The sequence below is a fragment of the Schistocerca piceifrons genome, chromosome X (assembly GCF_021461385.2).
Source record: "Schistocerca piceifrons isolate TAMUIC-IGC-003096 chromosome X, iqSchPice1.1, whole genome shotgun sequence".
NCBI classification, from domain to species: Eukaryota; Metazoa; Arthropoda; class Insecta; order Orthoptera; family Acrididae; genus Schistocerca; species Schistocerca piceifrons.
Window position 1 is genome coordinate 787,709,396 of NC_060149.1, and position 18,688 is coordinate 787,728,083.

General features: G+C 34.7%; 1 protein-coding gene across 2 annotated transcripts in view; it reads right to left on the bottom strand.

The window, feature by feature from the left end:
* Positions 1 to 18,688, bottom strand: part of LOC124722875 (ankyrin-3-like) — an 898,463-nt gene that overhangs the window by 295,147 nt on the left and 584,628 nt on the right. For both annotated transcript variants that reach the window (XM_047248010.1, XM_047248011.1), the window contains exons 33-34: positions 17,309 to 17,374; positions 11,114 to 11,173 (exon numbers count right to left, since the gene is read on the bottom strand). In XM_047248010.1, coding sequence (XP_047103966.1) covers positions 11,114 to 11,173; positions 17,309 to 17,374 — 126 coding nt within the window. The remainder of the gene's footprint in view (positions 1 to 11,113; positions 11,174 to 17,308; positions 17,375 to 18,688) is intronic.

Sequence of the window (18,688 nt, forward strand, 5' to 3'; positions counted from 1 at the left end):
CTTCACAGCAAACATAAACATAGCCAAAGCCTTGCAGACAAACAAAAATTACGCAAAGCGAAATGTAGTGTGAGGAGGGCTATGCGAGAGGCGTTCAATGAATTCGAAAGTAAAGTTCTATGTACTGACTTGGCAGAAAATCCTAAGAAATGTTGGTCTTACGTCAAAGCGGTAGGTGGATCAAAACAAAATGTCCAGACACTCTGTGACCAAAATGGTACTAAAACAGAGGATGACAGACTAAAGGCCGAAATACTAAATGTCTTTTTCCAAAGCTGTTTCACAGAGGAAGACTGCACTGCAGTTCCTTCTCTAGATTGTTGCACAGATGACAAAATGGTAGATATCGAAATAGATGACAGAGGGATAGAGAAACAATTAAAATTGCTCAAAAGAGGAAAGGCCGCTGGACCTGATGGGATACCAGTTCGATTTCACACAGAGTACGCGAAGAAACTTGCCCCCCTTCTTCCAGCGGTGTATCGTAGGTCTCTAGAAGAGCGTAGCGTTCCAAAGGATTGGAAAAGGGCACAGGTCATCCCCGTTTTCAAGAAGGGACGTCGAACAGATGTGCAAAACTATAGACCTATATCTCTAATGTCGATCAGTTGTAGAATTTTGGAACACATATTATGTTCGAGTATAATGACTTTTCTGGAGACTAGAAATCTACTCTGTAGGAATCAGCATGGGTTTCGAAAAAGACGGTCATGTGAAACCCAGCTCGTGCTATTCGTCCACGAGTCTCAGCTCGTACTATTCGTCCACGAGACTCAGAGGGCCATAGACACGGGTTCAGAGGTAGATGCCGTGTTTCTTGACTTCCACAAGGCGTTCGATACAGTTCCCCACAGTCGTTTAATGAACAAAGTAAGAGCATATGGACTATCAGACCAATTGTGTGATTGGATTGAGGAGTTCCTAGATAACAGAACGCAGCATGTCATTCTCAATGGAGAGAAGTCTTCCGAAGTAAGAGTGATTTCAGGTGTGCCGCAGGGGAGTGTCATAGGACCGTTGCTATTCACAATATACATAAATGACCTGGTGGATGACATCAGAAGTTCACTGAGGCTTTTTGCAGATAATGCTGTGGTGTATTGAGAGGTTGTAACAATGGAAAATTGTACTGAAATGCAGGAGGATCTGCAGCGAATTGACGCATGGTGCAGGGAATGGCAATTGAATCCCAATGTAGACAAGTGTAATGTGCTGCGAATACAAAGAAAGAAAGATCCCTTATCATTTAGCTACAATATAGCAGGTCAGCAACTGGAAGCAGTTAATTCCATAAATTATCTAGGAGTACGCATTAGGAGTGATTTAAAATGGAATGATCGTATAAAGTTGATCCTCGGTAAAGCAGATGCCAGAGATTCATTGGAAGAATCCTAAGGAAATGCAATCCGAAAACAAAGGAAGTAGGGTACAGTATGCTTGTTCGCCCACTGCTTGAATACTGCTCAGCAGTGTGGGATCCGTACAAGATACGGTTGATAGAAGAGATAGAGAAGATCCAACGGAGAGCAGCGCGCTTCGTTACAGGATGATTTAGTAATTGCGAAAGCGTTACAGAGATGATAGGTAAACTCCAGTGGAAGACTCTGCAGGAGAGACGCTCAGTAGCTCTGTACGGGCATTTGTTAAAGTTTCGAGAACATACCTTCACCGAAGAGTCAAGCAGTATATTGCTCCCTCCTACGTATATCTCGCGAAGAGACCATGAGGATAAAATCAGAGAGATTAGAGCCCACACAGAAGTATACCGACAATCCTTCTTTCCACGAACAATACGAGACTGGAATAGAAGGGAGAACCAGTAGAGGTACTCAGGGTACGCTCCGCCACACACCGTCAGGTGGCTTGCGGAGTACGGATGTAGATGTAGATGTAGATCACAACAATTTAATTATTAATTCTGGTACCTGGATTCAGTCTAAGTGAGCATCTTCATACCAGAATCTCCTTGATGACATATTATCAGAATTAATAAATGAATAACTGTTGCAATCCATATTGACTGTCTGTGTTATACATGATGTTAATAAGAAACTGATGATGAAGACGAAATACTATTGAAGGTATGGATCCATTATAACACTTCACATTTTATGTCTGTGGTGTGATATGAAACAAAATATGTGTGTATTCAAAACTGAGCCTTCTAAATATATTTTTGGGATATCTGCCCCAGTAAATTATGTAATTAAACAGTTACAACTTGATATAGACATTATGTATAGAGATATGAACTTGAATAATCAGAATGTATCAGCTTTGGAGAAAATGAGTCAAACAGCTCTGTCTATCATTTGAATGTTGTGAATTTCCAATATTTCTGTGAAGGATTTGGCTTAGTAAATTGTTGCACAACCTGTATTTGTAAGTGATCAGACCAGAGAACATGTATGCTGATCTTCTGGCATGTCATCCTCTGCCATATGGCTTCATTTAGATATGGTATGGAGTGGATAGGGTCAGCATAATTTGGCCTCACAAGTCAGAATGTGCCTCATTCCAGATCTCTCAAAGAAAAATTCCTGGCGGTATGTGGCGTTGAACCTGAGTCCTACAATAGTGGTCTGATATGCTGACCCTTCAGCTACAAAGGCAAAGTCAACGTGTGCCACATTACAGTGAATAGGTGCACCATCACTTGCTATTAGTTCAGAGTAATGGAAGATACAAAATTAATATTGAGAATTTTAGTATGTGTGCTTTATCTTTGGTGAGTACTATGGGAAATCTGAACAATGTGAAAATGAAGGAGTTCTAACAAATATGCTAATTATTTGATGAAGAGGACAGTTCTTTATTTGCTTGCATATTGATGGTTCTGTGATGAAGAAGATCATATTACATTATTATGATATGTGTATGGCATAATTCTCACAATACTATATCTGTGAGTGGAACGAGCAGCTGATAGCAGTGATACTAAAGCAACTGTCTTCTGTCCTGAACATTATAGTGCCTTGCAAGCTTTAGATTGTTAAGTCCTCCAAAGTGACATTTCATGAGAATGCTGTACAGTGTACATAGTTTATTTTTTATTTTACGGCTGACTTTATATTGAAATGAATGCGTTTACAGATTAAAACTTTGTGCCAGAACACTATTGAAGGACTAAAACTTTGCCTTTCCCATGTTACACATTATAATGTCCAGACTAGGTTAAATTCTATGACTAATTTTAATTCTCCTCTCCAGCTTTACTAGTGAGGTTTTTGATGGACATGTTCAGTTGCAACTACTTATCTCGTACCAGTAGTCTGCAAGTCCTTATTCATCAAATTTATTTGTGAATACTCTTGGCTACCTAGTAATACTTGTCATGAGTTATTAGAATGCTTGCAGAATAACTGCACAGTAGTAGAACTTCTTCATTTTGGAACCTTTGTTATAGTTTAGCATGACACCACTAACAAGCTTTCATAAGATATCTGTGAATACCGTTTTTAAGGTGAAATGTCAGAGGGCCACAAATAAATTGAAACTGAACTATAGTTCTGCATGCTATATCCATTTGAAACTGCTTACTGTACTGAAGCCTTGGTCTCCCACTATGGTTTTTTCCTCCACACTTCCCTCCATTATGAAATTAAGCATTCCTTGAAGCCTCAAGTGTGTTTCCTGTTTTAGTTCAGCTGTATCGTAAATTTCTTTTTTCCCCAATTCTATTCACTACCTCTTATAATGGGACATCCTCCTCTAGCATTACTTTTCGTCAACAGTAGTTGTCGATACCAGTATTATTTTTCGAATTTTGAACATGTCAGTATTATTTCAGTTTCTTTTCTGAAAACTTTCATATAATTTTATACACAGTATGTTATATTTCAAGCTAAATTTGATGAAAATGATTTACTTTATAAAATGTTTTAGTCCTGATGTTATAATCAATAAGTACTAGTTCTGAACGTACAGTTAAAATTATTTTTTTAGAAACATTTGGAATTACAAACATGAAATAGAAACCGAAATTAATAATGAAACAGAAACTAGTAGAAATTCATTTGTTAAGAAAAATTGTAGACCCTTTGGAATATAGTTACTTCCACAGAGCGTGAGAGTCGTAAGCATGCCTCTGATGTGATTGGACATATTTTTGTGTTTTATGAGAACAATGTAATTTCGGCTTTCTTAAAGTGAAAAATGAAATTACTGTATGATATACTAAAATGTGAGGAAATATAATTACGTAAAAACAAAAATTCTTCAACAACAACCTTCAAATTAATTTAGATCAATCCAACCATGAGGACCTAAAAGGTGACGTTTTCAGCTTCAAGAATCAGACCCCTAGACAAGAACTGGAGCCAAATCTACATGAAAAGCTATGTAAACTAGAAAATTTATTATAATCTTCACTCTTCTCAAATCTTCATAAAAGACTTTCATGTGGACAAAAGATGGAATTAGGAAGGAGGGGTTAGATTAAACTCTTCATTAGTTATTCAATGTACTCATTCTATCTTCAGCATTCTTCTGTCACATCACATTTCAAGAGTTTCCATTCTCTTCTTGTCTGCACTGTTTTTATATCACCTGACTCATTTCCATATAAAACTACACTCCAGACAAATATGTTCAGGAAAGGCTTCCTAACATTTAAATTTATATTCTATGTTAACAATTTTCTCATTTTCAGATAAGCTTTTCTTGCCATTGCAAGTCTGCACTTTATATCCTCTCTACTTCTGCCACCTTCAGTTATTGTATTACCCAAATAGTAAACCTTGCCCAACATAATTCCCTCAGCATCATGTGATTTGATTTGGCTACCCCCCCCCCCCCCACTACCCTTTTATTTTTTGCTGATTTTTATCTCATATTATTTTGTTTCTCAAGACACTATCCATTCCATTCAACAGATCTTCTAAGTCCTCGGTCATCTCTGACAGAATTATCATGTCAATTGCAGATCTTAAAGCTTCTATTTCTTCTGCCTGTACATTAATTCCCTTTCCAAATTTCTCATTGGTTTCCTTTGTTTGCTGCTCATTGTACAGACTGAATAACATGGAGAACACACTACAACCTTGGGTCACTCCATTCAATGTTACTTCTTCTCTTTCATGCCCGATGACTCTATGATCGCAGTCTGGTACCTGTACAACTTTTTGGTCCCTATATTTTATTCCTCCAACATTTAGAATTTCAGAGAGGTATTCCAGCCAATATTGTCAAAAGCTTTCTGTGAATCTACAAATGCTTTAGCTGTAGGTTTGCATTTTTTAAATCTATTTTCTAAGATAAGTTGTAGGATCACTACTGCTTCACATACTCCAACATTTATCTATAAACATGGCTTCTACCAGTCTTTTGATTCTTCTGGAAATAATTCACATTGGCATTTTGCGACAACGATTTATTGAATTTATTTCACTAATGTGATGTTTCCTGGCACTTTCGAAAAACAATTCATATTAAAAAAGGCTCAGTTTGATGAGATATTTAATGCTGTGCATGAACTGAACTGTATACTTTCATATAACATATGCAAATATAATTACAAAATAAAACATGAAAAATGGCACTTAAGTTTACAGATGTGTAAGTCAACATGGAATCTGCTCGGTTTGCTTCTGTCAACTGAGCACAGCAAAGGATACTTGAAGTCACACAAAAATCACTATCATCATTTATGACTGACTAAAGAATTAAACTCTTTGAGTACCATGTCCATAATAGGCCCGTAAAATTACAGGTGTGGCATTCTTCCCAATTTTATATTACAAGCATGGCACTAAAATTGTTAAATAGTGCTAAATAAGTAGCATGATTGCTGTTTAGTGGCCGGCCAGGGTGGGTGAGTGGTTCTAGGCGCTACAGTCTGGAACCACGCGACTGCTATGGACGCAGGTTCAAATCCTGCCTCGGGCATGGATGTGTGTGATGTCCTTAGGTTAGTTAGGTTTAAGTAGTTCTAAGTTCTAGGGGACTGATGACCTCAGAAGTTAAGTCCCATAGTGCTCAGAGCCATTTGAACCTTTTTTTTTTTTTTTTAGTCAATCACAAACTAATCATCACCTTTCAGTCTAACATAGACCTCAGCTAAGCTACAGATCAGTGTTTGTTTGAAGATGGCTTCACTATTGTGGGAAAAGGAATACTTGGTGATAAAACCACTAAGTTTAAAAAAAAAAAAAATGTTAGAGACAACCTCTTCAAGGAAAAGTGAAGGAAAAATTGAAATATGATGGACTGCAGGCTTAGGTTCTTCTTTCAAATGTAAGGTGATAATGATGACCTCTATTAATGCTGACATGGCAAACGGAGTGTCATGTATACTGTGGAATAGCGGGTCTCAGTAGTGTATATATTCTAACAGAATACAAATCCCTTCAAAATTTAGTGGAAAAGCAATTTTGCATGAAATGTGGAATTATCAAATGCCTCCAGTTGTGCAGAAAGCAAATTATCTGTTGTGTTCAAATATGTAAAATGTTGGCAATTAGTGATGTGATGTCTTGGAAGGGAAATTTGATATTTTGAAAAACTCTGTTGCATAGTTACTTGATTAGATTTGTTGGGTTCAACATATTTTTTTCTTTTTCTTTGATGTAAAATAATTGTGGCATATAATGTCAATGAATATAATATAAATAAATGTAGTGAGTGATGTCAATGAACTATAATATAACTGATAGGCATATTATAATTTTTAATGTTACACTGTGTAACGATGAAACAAGACAGAGAAAGGAAGGATACTTGAAAAATCAGCTCCCAAAAAATAATGACAAAATTGTCAAAAAATAACACCAACACTAGCAAATGATAACTCTGAAATTGGCAAAAAATAACAGAATAAATAGTTTTCCCTTCTGTAAGTTTGACTAACAGTTGCACACACTGGAACAGACAATCTCAAAATGCATTCCAGATCCCCTGATTCACAAAATTCCTAATCAAAGACCATGAAACCAAGCGAGAGAATTACCATACTTTGTTACTGGAATATTCACATTCACAGCTTGCACACTTCCTTGTTTCTGGAAGATGTTTGCATATCCTCCAAACCAAAAATTGTTTGGCATCTACATACACACATTAAATCACCCAACTGATGGTAAATAAACAGAAATAATATAGAACATCATTGTACTATGTGTGAGAGGACCTAGTTTAAAATTAAAGCTAGTGTCATAAACAATGGTATACGTGATCGAAGGAGCTCCTATCATAATTGGTCTCTGTTTGAATTACTGATTACAACAGGATCTAGACATTATGCTTCATGACTCAGGTGCAAAGCATCAACTACAAATGAAAATAAACATTCAGTGTCCACTGCAGTATGAGGACAAGTTAACATTTGAAATATCACCAATAAATGACAGTGCACATTTGCACCCTCCTCCACCATGAAATTACTGCTAATTTACAAAGGCTCAAACTACTTACTATACTCTGTCACAAATGGCCACAATAATTCTGCATATTTAAGGATAGAAGAGCAGTTGAACGGAATTGATGGTGTCTTGAAGGGAGGATATAAGATGAACATCAACAAAGGCAAACGAGGATAATGGAATGTAGTCGAATTAAGTCGGGTGATGTTGAGGGTATTAGATTAGGAAATGAAACACTTAAAGTAGTAAAGGAGTTTTGCTATTTGGGGAGCAAAATAACTGATGATGGTCGAAGTAGAGAGGATATAAAATGTAGACTGGCAATGGCAAGGAAAGCGTTTCTGAAGAAGAGAAATTTGTTAACATTGAGTATAGATTTAAGTGTGAGGAAGTCATTTCTGAAAGTATTTGTATGGAGTGTAGCCATGTATGGAAGTGAAACATGGACGGTAAATAGTTTGGACAAGAAGAGAATAGAAGCTTTCGAAATGTGGTGCTACAGAAGAATGCTGAAGATTAGATGGGTAGATCACATAACTAATGAGGAGATACTGAATAGGATTGGGGAGAAGAGGAGTTTGTGGCACAACTTGACCAGAAGAAGGGATCGGTTGGTAGGACATGTTCTGAGGCATCAAGGGATCACCAATTTAGTATTGGAGGGCAGCGTGGAGGGTAAAAATCGTAGGGGGAGACCAAGAGATGAATACACTAAGCAGATTCAGAAGGATGTAGGTTGCAGTAGGTACTGGGAGATGAAGAAGCTTGCACAGGATAGAATAGCATGGAGAGCTGCATCAAACCAGTCTCAGGACTGAAGACCACAACAACAACAACATTTAAGCTGAGGGTACCTTAATAACACATAAATTATTGACTTGTTATTTCAGTTGAGAAATTTGTTGTATTTCACCTTACGTTCGATATTCATCTCATTTGATTCAACTGCTGTCTTTGTCATCTTCTTACATATAGTGATTAAGCATCTGCTTGTTCCGTCTCCACAACTTTCATGTCCATTGTTTCCTTGGTCAACTTGGTCAATGTATGTCTCTACTCTCTTTGGGGTCGTAGTTCAGGATTGTCTTCGGTATAAATATATTTTATTTGTTTCGCTTTAATTGTAGCCAGTCTCTCATATGCTTAGTAACTATTGTGCATCATGTTATTTTAAAAATAAGTTTGTCTTTAAAACTGAGAATTTAATTTTTATCGGTTCAGATGGTGATTAATTGTGCCTGTGTTACTTTACCTCAGATAATTTTCTACAGACTCATCACAGTTTAGATAATTATTTGGTCATAATTTTAAGCAAATTAGGTTTAAATGCAATGAATGCTGTTGGATCATGAAGTAGATACAGTTTCGCTTGTTGGAAAATGAGCTGACACATACAAAATTAGTGTATTATAATAAGTCATGATCAGTCTCATTCTTGAGGGTAAAGATGCCAAAAAAAGTAATATTTGTCATGTCTTTCAGCATTAATTTGTCTGATCATATTTTAATGTTGAGAGTTGCATTTTAACTATGTTCTACAATGCACTCCATACTATCATTTTCCACAAATTTTACTATATTTTTGAATATCACATGTTAAATAACCCAAGTGAACAGTATCTGAAGAAAAGTGTGCCCCACAACAATTACAGTTTAAGCCTTGTAACTGCACTAATATATGCTGCTACTGTAGCACAAATGTGATGTGACCCACAAGAAGAAAATGCAACAAAGATGATGCAGCAATATGAACCATTTTTATATACATGGTTGTTTTAATTAAACTTTTGCTATTTAGAGGGTCCCAATGAAAAACAAGTGATCATAGCACAATGCAGATCAGTGGAAACATTTGTAAGAATATGTGGAAGAGAAACAATGTATAAACCTTTGAAAGAAACACATTTTAATTTCCACATGAGATGTAATATTTGTTAATTGCATTCATGTTTACCTTCCAGCTTACAAACATTGCTCAATGTGATGACTATCTGCATCCATGACAGTTAGAAGCACACCAGAGATATCATGTCACAATTGTTTGTAGCATTTTTTGAATGGTGGACCATGGAATGTCATGACACAACACTTGTACTGCTCAGAGATCACACATTGTGTCCAGTATTTTCAGCTATGCCAAGAGTAACTTCCTGGAACACTTTATGGTGCAATTCACTGCTAGCCTCTCTCAATCAGATCCAAACCATCAATTAATTCGAACTTCCGAATCATGTTCTTGAACTCCGGTACAGGAAGAGGACCTCTCCATATCCCTTTAACGTGTTGATTCTTGCAGCAGCATTGTTGCTGTTGCTGATAAAACAGCTTTGCGAATGAAGTCCTGCTCAACTTTTCCAGACTCAAGTAGACTATCTGCAGCTGTATTGCACATGACGCTTGTATTTCAGTCATACATCACAGTACCAGTACTGGCATCTAATGGAAAGTGATGGCATTACCCCTACTAGCAATGCAAATCCAGCAGTGCACAGTCTGAACATTATTCCTATAAAGTTGGGTACCCATATGATAAATAGTTTTTCATCTATACTGGCTCAAGTAGCAAAAGTTTGATTATAACCACCCTGTATTTTACAAAGCCATTCAGTAGTGAAGCCCAGCCATTAATCAGAGATAGGCACAGAGAGGCACTTAAACAAAAAATAATAATTGTGATAGACATTGATAGTTAACTGCAAATGTATCTTCAGAGACTTATAGAGGAAGGATATGTGCTTCCAAAAGCAATGACAGTGGTTACAGACTAAAGTGTGCAATGTAAGATGAACAGTTAGCATTTGAGTCCTCTATACTGGATAAAATATGGAAAAGTAGAAGACTGAAACATACAATGTCTTTCACTATGTATAATAAAGATATTAACAATGACGTCAAACAAGATATGACTGTTCATGCTCCATGTATTCACAGATAATTGAGATCTGTCTTTATTCTCTAGAAACTCTGTAAGGCTTACATTTTCGATGTTTATATACAAGACAGTGCCATAAGTGTTGAACTCCATTGTGTATCATTCTGATAACTTTTTTGTCCACTAGTCACTCTAATATGTATTGTAGGTTTATGAATCAATGAGTTTATTTCCTCTGTTTGTTTATATTGTCATGAAATGATAGACAATGTATTTATTAATACTTATCTACTTACAAATAATGGATTTTCTGTAATAACTGAGTAATTGATAAACTTTTTGAACAACTGATACAAAATATTTGTATGAAAAAAAAGAAGAAAAAAAACAGAAAACAGTGATGAAACCCACTATCTGAAAGCCAATTGCTAGTGTCAGCTCCATCAAGGTTCATAGTGACACATGTGATTGTTACTTTAAAAGTAGGTAGATGATAACTTCATAGTGGGTACTCATCAGGTTATAGATGATTTTATTTGTTTTGAAATTTCAATGAAACAAAATGTTGTGCAGAAAGTACAGCATAAAACATCTACAGTGTGAATTTAGTGTTTCAGTGTTGTGCAAACTCACTCAATTCACACACTTCATCTCCTCTAGCATTCCACAAATTTCACACATTTTTCTCTGAATGGCAACATGCTGTGGTACTATTTATATATGTTATAATGATGCTGGCTCCTGAAAAGACATGTTTTAGAGACTCTCCTCCACACTACAATATTACCAAAATATAAACAGTCTAAATGGCTATGGAAATTTAGGAAAAATACTGAAAACTACAAAAAACTAAAAAGCAGGAACTACTTGTGCATCATCCTACCTTGTGCAGGAGGCTGATGTTCAGCTGTTAACAGTGGACCTTCCTGCCATATCGCTGTTCCTGGAAACACACACACACACACATTAGTTATAAAATTTTAATGTTGGAACCAATATGAAAGTTATGAAAAGTCAGAAGATTATGTTTTATGCACTCTTCAGCAGTTTGTTTAGGGGAAAACTATAACTGGATTTATTGGCAGACGCACTAATACCTTCATCCATGTCACTTTTTCTTATTTATTGATGCACATAATATAATACAAAACCATCTTCTCAGTTTGCGATTTCTTCTTGTTCAAAATCTACCACTTTTAGTAAAATACCTTACAGCCTTACCCTAAAGACAAATGCCCTTTAAGTGAGTGAGTGTTGAGTGAATAAAAGAGCTGCTTATGAACTTCAATGAGGTTGCAGCTACTAAAATTACAACAGGACTGATAATCCCATGTCATCATATCTTTGGTGTATTCTCAAATTAGAAAAAAAACATATATCTTTTGATATATGTTTTGAATAGGTGTCTTTTGCATTAACTATAATATTTTGTTCTCTATGGAGTTCTTGTTCATGGAAATCTGCTAACTTTGGCATCTGTTAATGATTCCTGAAGAGCTTTTCCTTTTTAAACTGTATAAATGCCACTGACATTCCAATTTATCCAAGCATCTGTTAGCAAACAGTTCTCAAGGATCAATTTTTTAACTGTAAGGCTACATCATTTTGTAGATGTACACAGGAATAAATTAAATAAATTTTTGTAATCATCACATAAATAAGGAACAATCATGTATACATTTTTTGATGTTAGTTTGCAAAAGATTTTGGAAGCACATAATTAACTTAAGACAAAATACATATTTTCTTCAAATCATTTTTTATTAATACTCTGAAGATTGAAAGAGCTTATACTGCTTAATATGTTTTGAATTATGTGCTGTCGTTGGACACTCAACTAAACTGAAGCAGTACATCATATTTTCTGTGACTTCTTTCTTTTGTCATCTTTATTCTTCTTTGCTTTTAGTGTCCTACTGGAATGCACTTACTGAAATCAGAACACTTGCTCCATATCAAAGTATCAATTAGGCTCCGTGTTAATATTACCTCCGTGTAGCAGCTAAACTACATGGTAGCTCACATATTTTTTATTATATATATATCACCTTCTACATCTATGAATGCTTACAACAATCAAAATCTTTGAAAACAATAACTGAATTCTCCACTGGTGCTTTATAGAATACGCAGAAAATTACAAAAAGGAAATACTTACATAATATTTTCAAACATATTTGATAAGTGCTTCATTTTTTACTAATATCTTCTACACCTATAACACATATTTCAGTCTTTGTTTCATATTATAATTTTAAGTCCCATGATGTGTTTGTTGAACAGTTCCAAGGATTCTGTGAGCCTCAATGCCCGCTGTACTATTCCTCTTGATCATACTCCTTAAGAACGACACTTTTGAGCTTGATCTAAAATGTCTTCAGTTAGTTTCTTCAGTTAATATTTAATATCATTATGGAGCATCATGTTCCAGATCTTCCAGCCTCTTCTTCTCATTATTTATTTTTGTATAATGTTGCGCTCTGAAGTCAGTTTTTCTCTGTGTAGACCTTGTGCTTATGCAGACTGCTTTCCTCCATGTTGACCTTGTGTTTGTATCTTCAATATTCACTTATCTTGTCGACTTCACTCTGTGTATTATAGAAATTGTTGAATCTGTTCCATTAACTACACATAGAAAACAATGTAATGTAATCGCCCCTTTGGTTGGTAGTCATCTTCTTCATAGTTTTGGTTGGTAGTCATCTTCTTCATGTCTTTCACAGCACCTTTCCCAATTATAACTTTCTTTGTTTATATCTGACTCAAATTCTTTGTTAAACAATCTTTAATTTTGAACTGATCAGCTGTACACAAATTAATTACAGCAGAGTGGCACTGTAAAAAAATTTAGTAATGTAAAGTTTCTTTACACTTTGTCCTTATCCGAAATCATTTCTCAATGCTTTTCCAACAGACAATCTGTAAATTAGATGTCTGAATTTGTAATAGCTTCTGAATAAGTACTTCACATCATTATTTTACACTTTCATTATATTTACCTGCTGTATATAAATCCCGTTACTTCTTATTTGTCTCTGTACTAGATTACCTTTCTCTCAAGATTACAGACATTTATTCCTTTCTTCAAAGATATGTATAGAGTGCAAACATATTGATTGCTCTCACACAGCCTTTCTGTAACTGCATGTTAATATTAGACTTCTTTCGTTAGTGTCTTTGTAATTCCTGAACCTTGCTTTCTAGCTTTGCTTAGTGTCTTCATTATTCCTAATTCTACCTGATATCTGCCCAAAGTACTGCAAATAATAATCAGTTTCTCTATTGGTTTTAAACATTTTTCTGCCATTGATAGTAAGCCATCTCAAACTGAATTTGTGAAATCTGTTTCACATGCTACACATTGTCCTTTTCACATTTCAAGAATGTACTTTCTCAGAATTATTTATTGTGTAGCATTTACTTCACAAATTACTGCAGAAAGAATTAATTGCCTTCTGATTCCTAAAACTTCCAGGTTATAATATTTGCAAAAGTGTCACATCATTTCTTGTGGTTTGCATCATTAATGATGTTTTATGATGTGGTCGATACAAAATGTTCCTTTGTCTTGCATACATTTCCACAACTACACTTTCAAACATTTTATGTTTTGAAAGTTATTTCATAAAACTAATAGCCATGTTGCCTGAATATTCAATATTTTATACTTTCCCATTCTCTTGAAAATTTCAGCTTCTTACATACACATGTGTATGCATATTTTATTTTTCCTAACATTTCCTAACTTAGTTCTGAAAGGCTGTGATGTGGTTTCCTAAAGTTATCCAGCGATGCCAGTATTTGCTTTTGAGAATTATGTTTTACTATTATAGTCTATGGTATGATATTTCAGTTTGAGAAGTAGTTTAACCTACAGCCTTTCACTAAGAAGGAAATGAATATGGAATTAAAATGAATACACACTGTGGAGTTACAATTTATGTTGTATCCTGCTGTCCTAGAACACTGATCATCAAAGATGTGTCTCCTTAATGGCCAGTTTCCCAAAGCAATGACCACAGGGTGTACTAAACCTCTAACTGTTCCACTTTCTTCGTATTAACATACCACTGCCACAAACTCAACTCTTGAAGATGAGTTTAGCATTTTGTTGGAAGAAGAGGATACCAGACCTTATAAACAATGATCACTATGGAAATGTTGCTGCACGATGAGGAAACTTGTGTATACCATCGCTGTTGGGCATATTAATTGAAAACTTTATGAGATGATCTATACATCTTCCCATATCACTCATAATCCATAATATTAGGCATCTTCTTTTGAAGACATTTGCGCTATCTCAATCGTTTCAAAAGGTATGTAATACGATGGCAGTCATACGACTGGAGAACTCCTTTGGCAACCTCAATGCTTGTTCATCACCTTGAAATTTGGAGCCCTATTTTCTGAGAAGTTCTTAATAATCACTTTTTCTTAAAATCAGTCGATGACAGAAGAGAATGCACTACCACTGTACATTTTAGTCACAATGCCATTGCATCTTATGATACATGCACTTCAACCCATGTTGTATAACAATGAGACCGATTTTTTAAAATTAATTTATCCTCTGTCCTCTCAGATTTGAATAATTAAATTCCAATAAAACTGACTTATACTGTGCTCTTCAGCTTGTATATAAAAGTCATTATCATGCCAGTTTTGTTCATACAATATTAAGTTATTATCTTGAAGTGTGTTACATGAACTGTTAATAATTTCATATGGAAAGGGCAATAATTAATTAAATCATTCACATATAACTGTTAGCAACTGATATAGCAGTGTCCTCATTACAGACCTTTAAGAAAGTGAAAATTTAAGTTTCCAGTATCATATAATGAAAGACCATACTTGAAAAACATTGCTAATGTCTTCTGAGTCTGCTTGTAATAATAAACTGGTTCACTTAGAGATAGCGTCAATAGCTGAATTTAAAAGAAGTGACGAGTAGCTCTATTGTGTCTTCTTGGTTACTTTGTACAACACTACTTTACACAACATGTGAAATTATTTTTGTTTTGGTTTTTATTCAACTCTGTATGCTTTTTGCATAGGATTATTTCCATTTTACGAACACTGCAGACAATGATAGTTTAGTCAAGATTTTCTTCTCCATGAAGTAGTAAAAATAGTTGGTACAAATATGAGTAACAAGTTTATGAATAATGATTATACATTTGTATGGAGCCACAGTCATACAAAAAGTTTTACTCTTACTTCTGTCCTTTTTCTGTAGGTATTCCTTTAGTAAATATAATAACACTTCTATAACCTAATGGTAACACAGTGTATCAAAATTTTCATCTTCAAAATTTCTTGGCTGTTTTATCATTGATACTGCACTTACACATGTAATGTAAAGGAATAGATACTTCATTTCAAATTATTTTCTGTGATAAAATGATACTTTCAGCTAAACATAAGTCCAGCTTACAGTTGGTGCACCATGTTATCAATGTTATCACACAGAGCAGACAACATGTATCTGCTGGGGATCTGGGGTATTTAAGCAACTGAAAGTGCTAATATTCATATACTATTTGATGCTTATAGAGACGTCGAAAACACAAAGGAGGCACAGAATGAGCTTTAATAATTTTTATACAACAGCCATCCTGATGTGAGTGCTGAAACTTTACTTTCTATTTGGATAGTCATCTAGTGCAGAAACATCACTACTGTAATGAATAAATTATTTTATGCGTTGATACAGCAGCATGTCTGAAATGATGGTAGTGTTACAACATTGTCTGTCTTCATGGCTAGGCAGTCACTGTGTTTGATTGTAAGCAAGAATACTCCATTTTGATTCTCAAGAATGGTAATGTACAGTAGTGAGTCTATCCCACTTTTATTGGGCACACACAAACTTAATTGCATGCATATGAAAAGCCAAAAATCACTTTTTATCTTGACAGTAGCTTTTAAGATATTGTGTATGAAATGAATGTACAAACATTAGACAACCATACTGGAAGTCACAGGGCAGATCATTTCATTAAGGCAGGTCATTATGTTTAAACTTCCATCATGTTCTGGTTTCATATTGTGGCTATTGAGTGGTAGTTTCATGCATCTGTGTTACACCTCTTCTTAAGATGAGTTTACCCCTACTCTTCAAATCAACTGGTCCAGTTACAAATTCAGTAGGCGACTTGATAGGGATTCCATGGACTTTATAACATTTTAGTGACTTCAGCTCTTTTTCAGCACTGATATTTAAATAATTAATATATCTTTGCAATCATACAACAACTGAAGTGGGTTTGTAGTGGAACACGTTTGGAAGTTGTCTCTTTCCAATTACAAGCAATAAAAATTGCCATACTGTCTTCATTCTTTTTGTAAGACACAGAGTGAATACTTATCCTTAATGCTCATATAGTCACTCCTTTCTTTGTCCTTTTATTGTGTTAAAAATGGGAAAACAAGTTATAATATCATTAAATAGTCTTTTTAATCAGCTGATCTAGAGAGGTTTCGAAACCATGGTACTGAGTTTAAGTTGAATGTATAGCTCCAGGAACACAGCTAGCTATATAATTCAAACACTATTATTTCATCTTCTTATTTCATATGTCTCCTTACTCATGTTTATTCATGTAAAACACAACCAATTTTCATTTTATTTTATTCTAGATGTGTTCCACATCAACAAGGACTTTCTTAATATATGTTCATGGTAAAAACAATGCTTCTTTCCTAAACTCATATACAGCTGATTAAGTATCAATAAAGCATTTTACAGATTCAAAATGTTTTCTGGGATTTTGTTGGAGCAAGGATTTGAAGTCCAAACCCAAAAATTATTAACAACTCATAACAAATTTTTATGTTCTGAGTTTCACCACTTCCCCGAAGAAATATTAAGATGTTTTGCACTAAGATGAACCTATAACATAAGTGAAATGAACCACCAGTATTGAGTGAGAAACAATGCATATAGTGTAGGTGTTCAGTGAGGACAAATCTTCACTTGAGCAGTTTCAAGAGTCAACAATATTTCTTATATCTTCTTCACTTAAACTTCAACTGATTGGATGCATATTAAGTCTCAGATTGCGAAACTCACCTGTTTGCTCCTTGAACTCAGCTGGACTTGGGGGCGGGGTTTTCGAAACTTTTGGTGACAGGATTTCTGAAAAAATGTGTGCAAGTTGTGAGACTCAGTAGCATTAGTGGCACTTGTTCCAAGCACAAGTCTACTAAATTTCAAATGTTGGTAAAATATTCTGCACATAACATTAGTGGATTAGGTGAATTACATTTTGAACTGCCACTACAAGGAAGTGAACACACATTAAGGTAGTTATTGTAGTCATTGCATAATAACAGCTCCTAAAAAAAAAAAAAAAAAAAAAAAAAAAAATATATCCACGAAAATGTGTACTGAGATGAACTTAGCATTTAAAATAATAATCAAAAGTAATTTACACCATATAAAAACAAGAATGAACAGAATAAAAATTATGATAATGTCAAAAACATTATTTTAAAATACAATTGTTGTTTTAATATTAGTAACTATTCTCAAACAGCTGGAAATCACTCATTATAATTTAACTAAATGTTATGGATAACACACTGTTTTAGTACAAAGGAAATGGAAAACTCATAAGAAACACTAATCATTGATATTCATGTAATATGGAGATGACAACAAAAACATTACCTGTGCATACACAGATAAGGGAACTTGCTATATTCATATGGGGTAGAGTACAAAGGCAAAAAGGAAGTGATTGATTGCAATAACTCAGCAACATAGGGCCAGTTACTGTATTATTTGCTTAAATAAAGCATTAATTTGTTCAGGATATGAATTACCATATAAAGAATGGGATGTCCTACAAGGTGAGACTGTGTGATGAGCTTTAGAAGTTATAAAAAGTAGTTATGATTCGAATTTATACTTAATTGACCATTTAATAATTTGTTTTCTAACAAGCATAATGATGTGGTAGAAAATAAATATTTGGTATCTATTTCAGTCTCTGTCCATCATGATGGAGAAAATTTGGTTGTTTTAGTGTACAAAAGTCATGTTGCTATGTTCTACGGGTAATAGTAGTACATGATAAGAAATGCATACTCAAAGTCTGGTTCAGAGTATGTGAGAAAAATAAAATTTTATGACTTAGGAAACTGAAAACACAACAATTATGTGAACATTCCTGTTAAATAACAATGAAAATCTATCAATAGCAAAGTTATAACACCATAAATAACACTGTACAATATTCAAGTTGTGTACCACCCACTAGTTTGAACATGAGCAAATTTTGGCACTGTTTTATTGAAATCTGTGTGGACACAGAGTAACATAGTAGGTGGAATAAATTTGGTAGACCCACTGATATTATTATTTGCATTGTACAGCGAAAGAATCATTAAAAGCTCCAGTCTGCGCATGATATGACATGGATTGCACGAATTCAGAGAAGTGATGCAA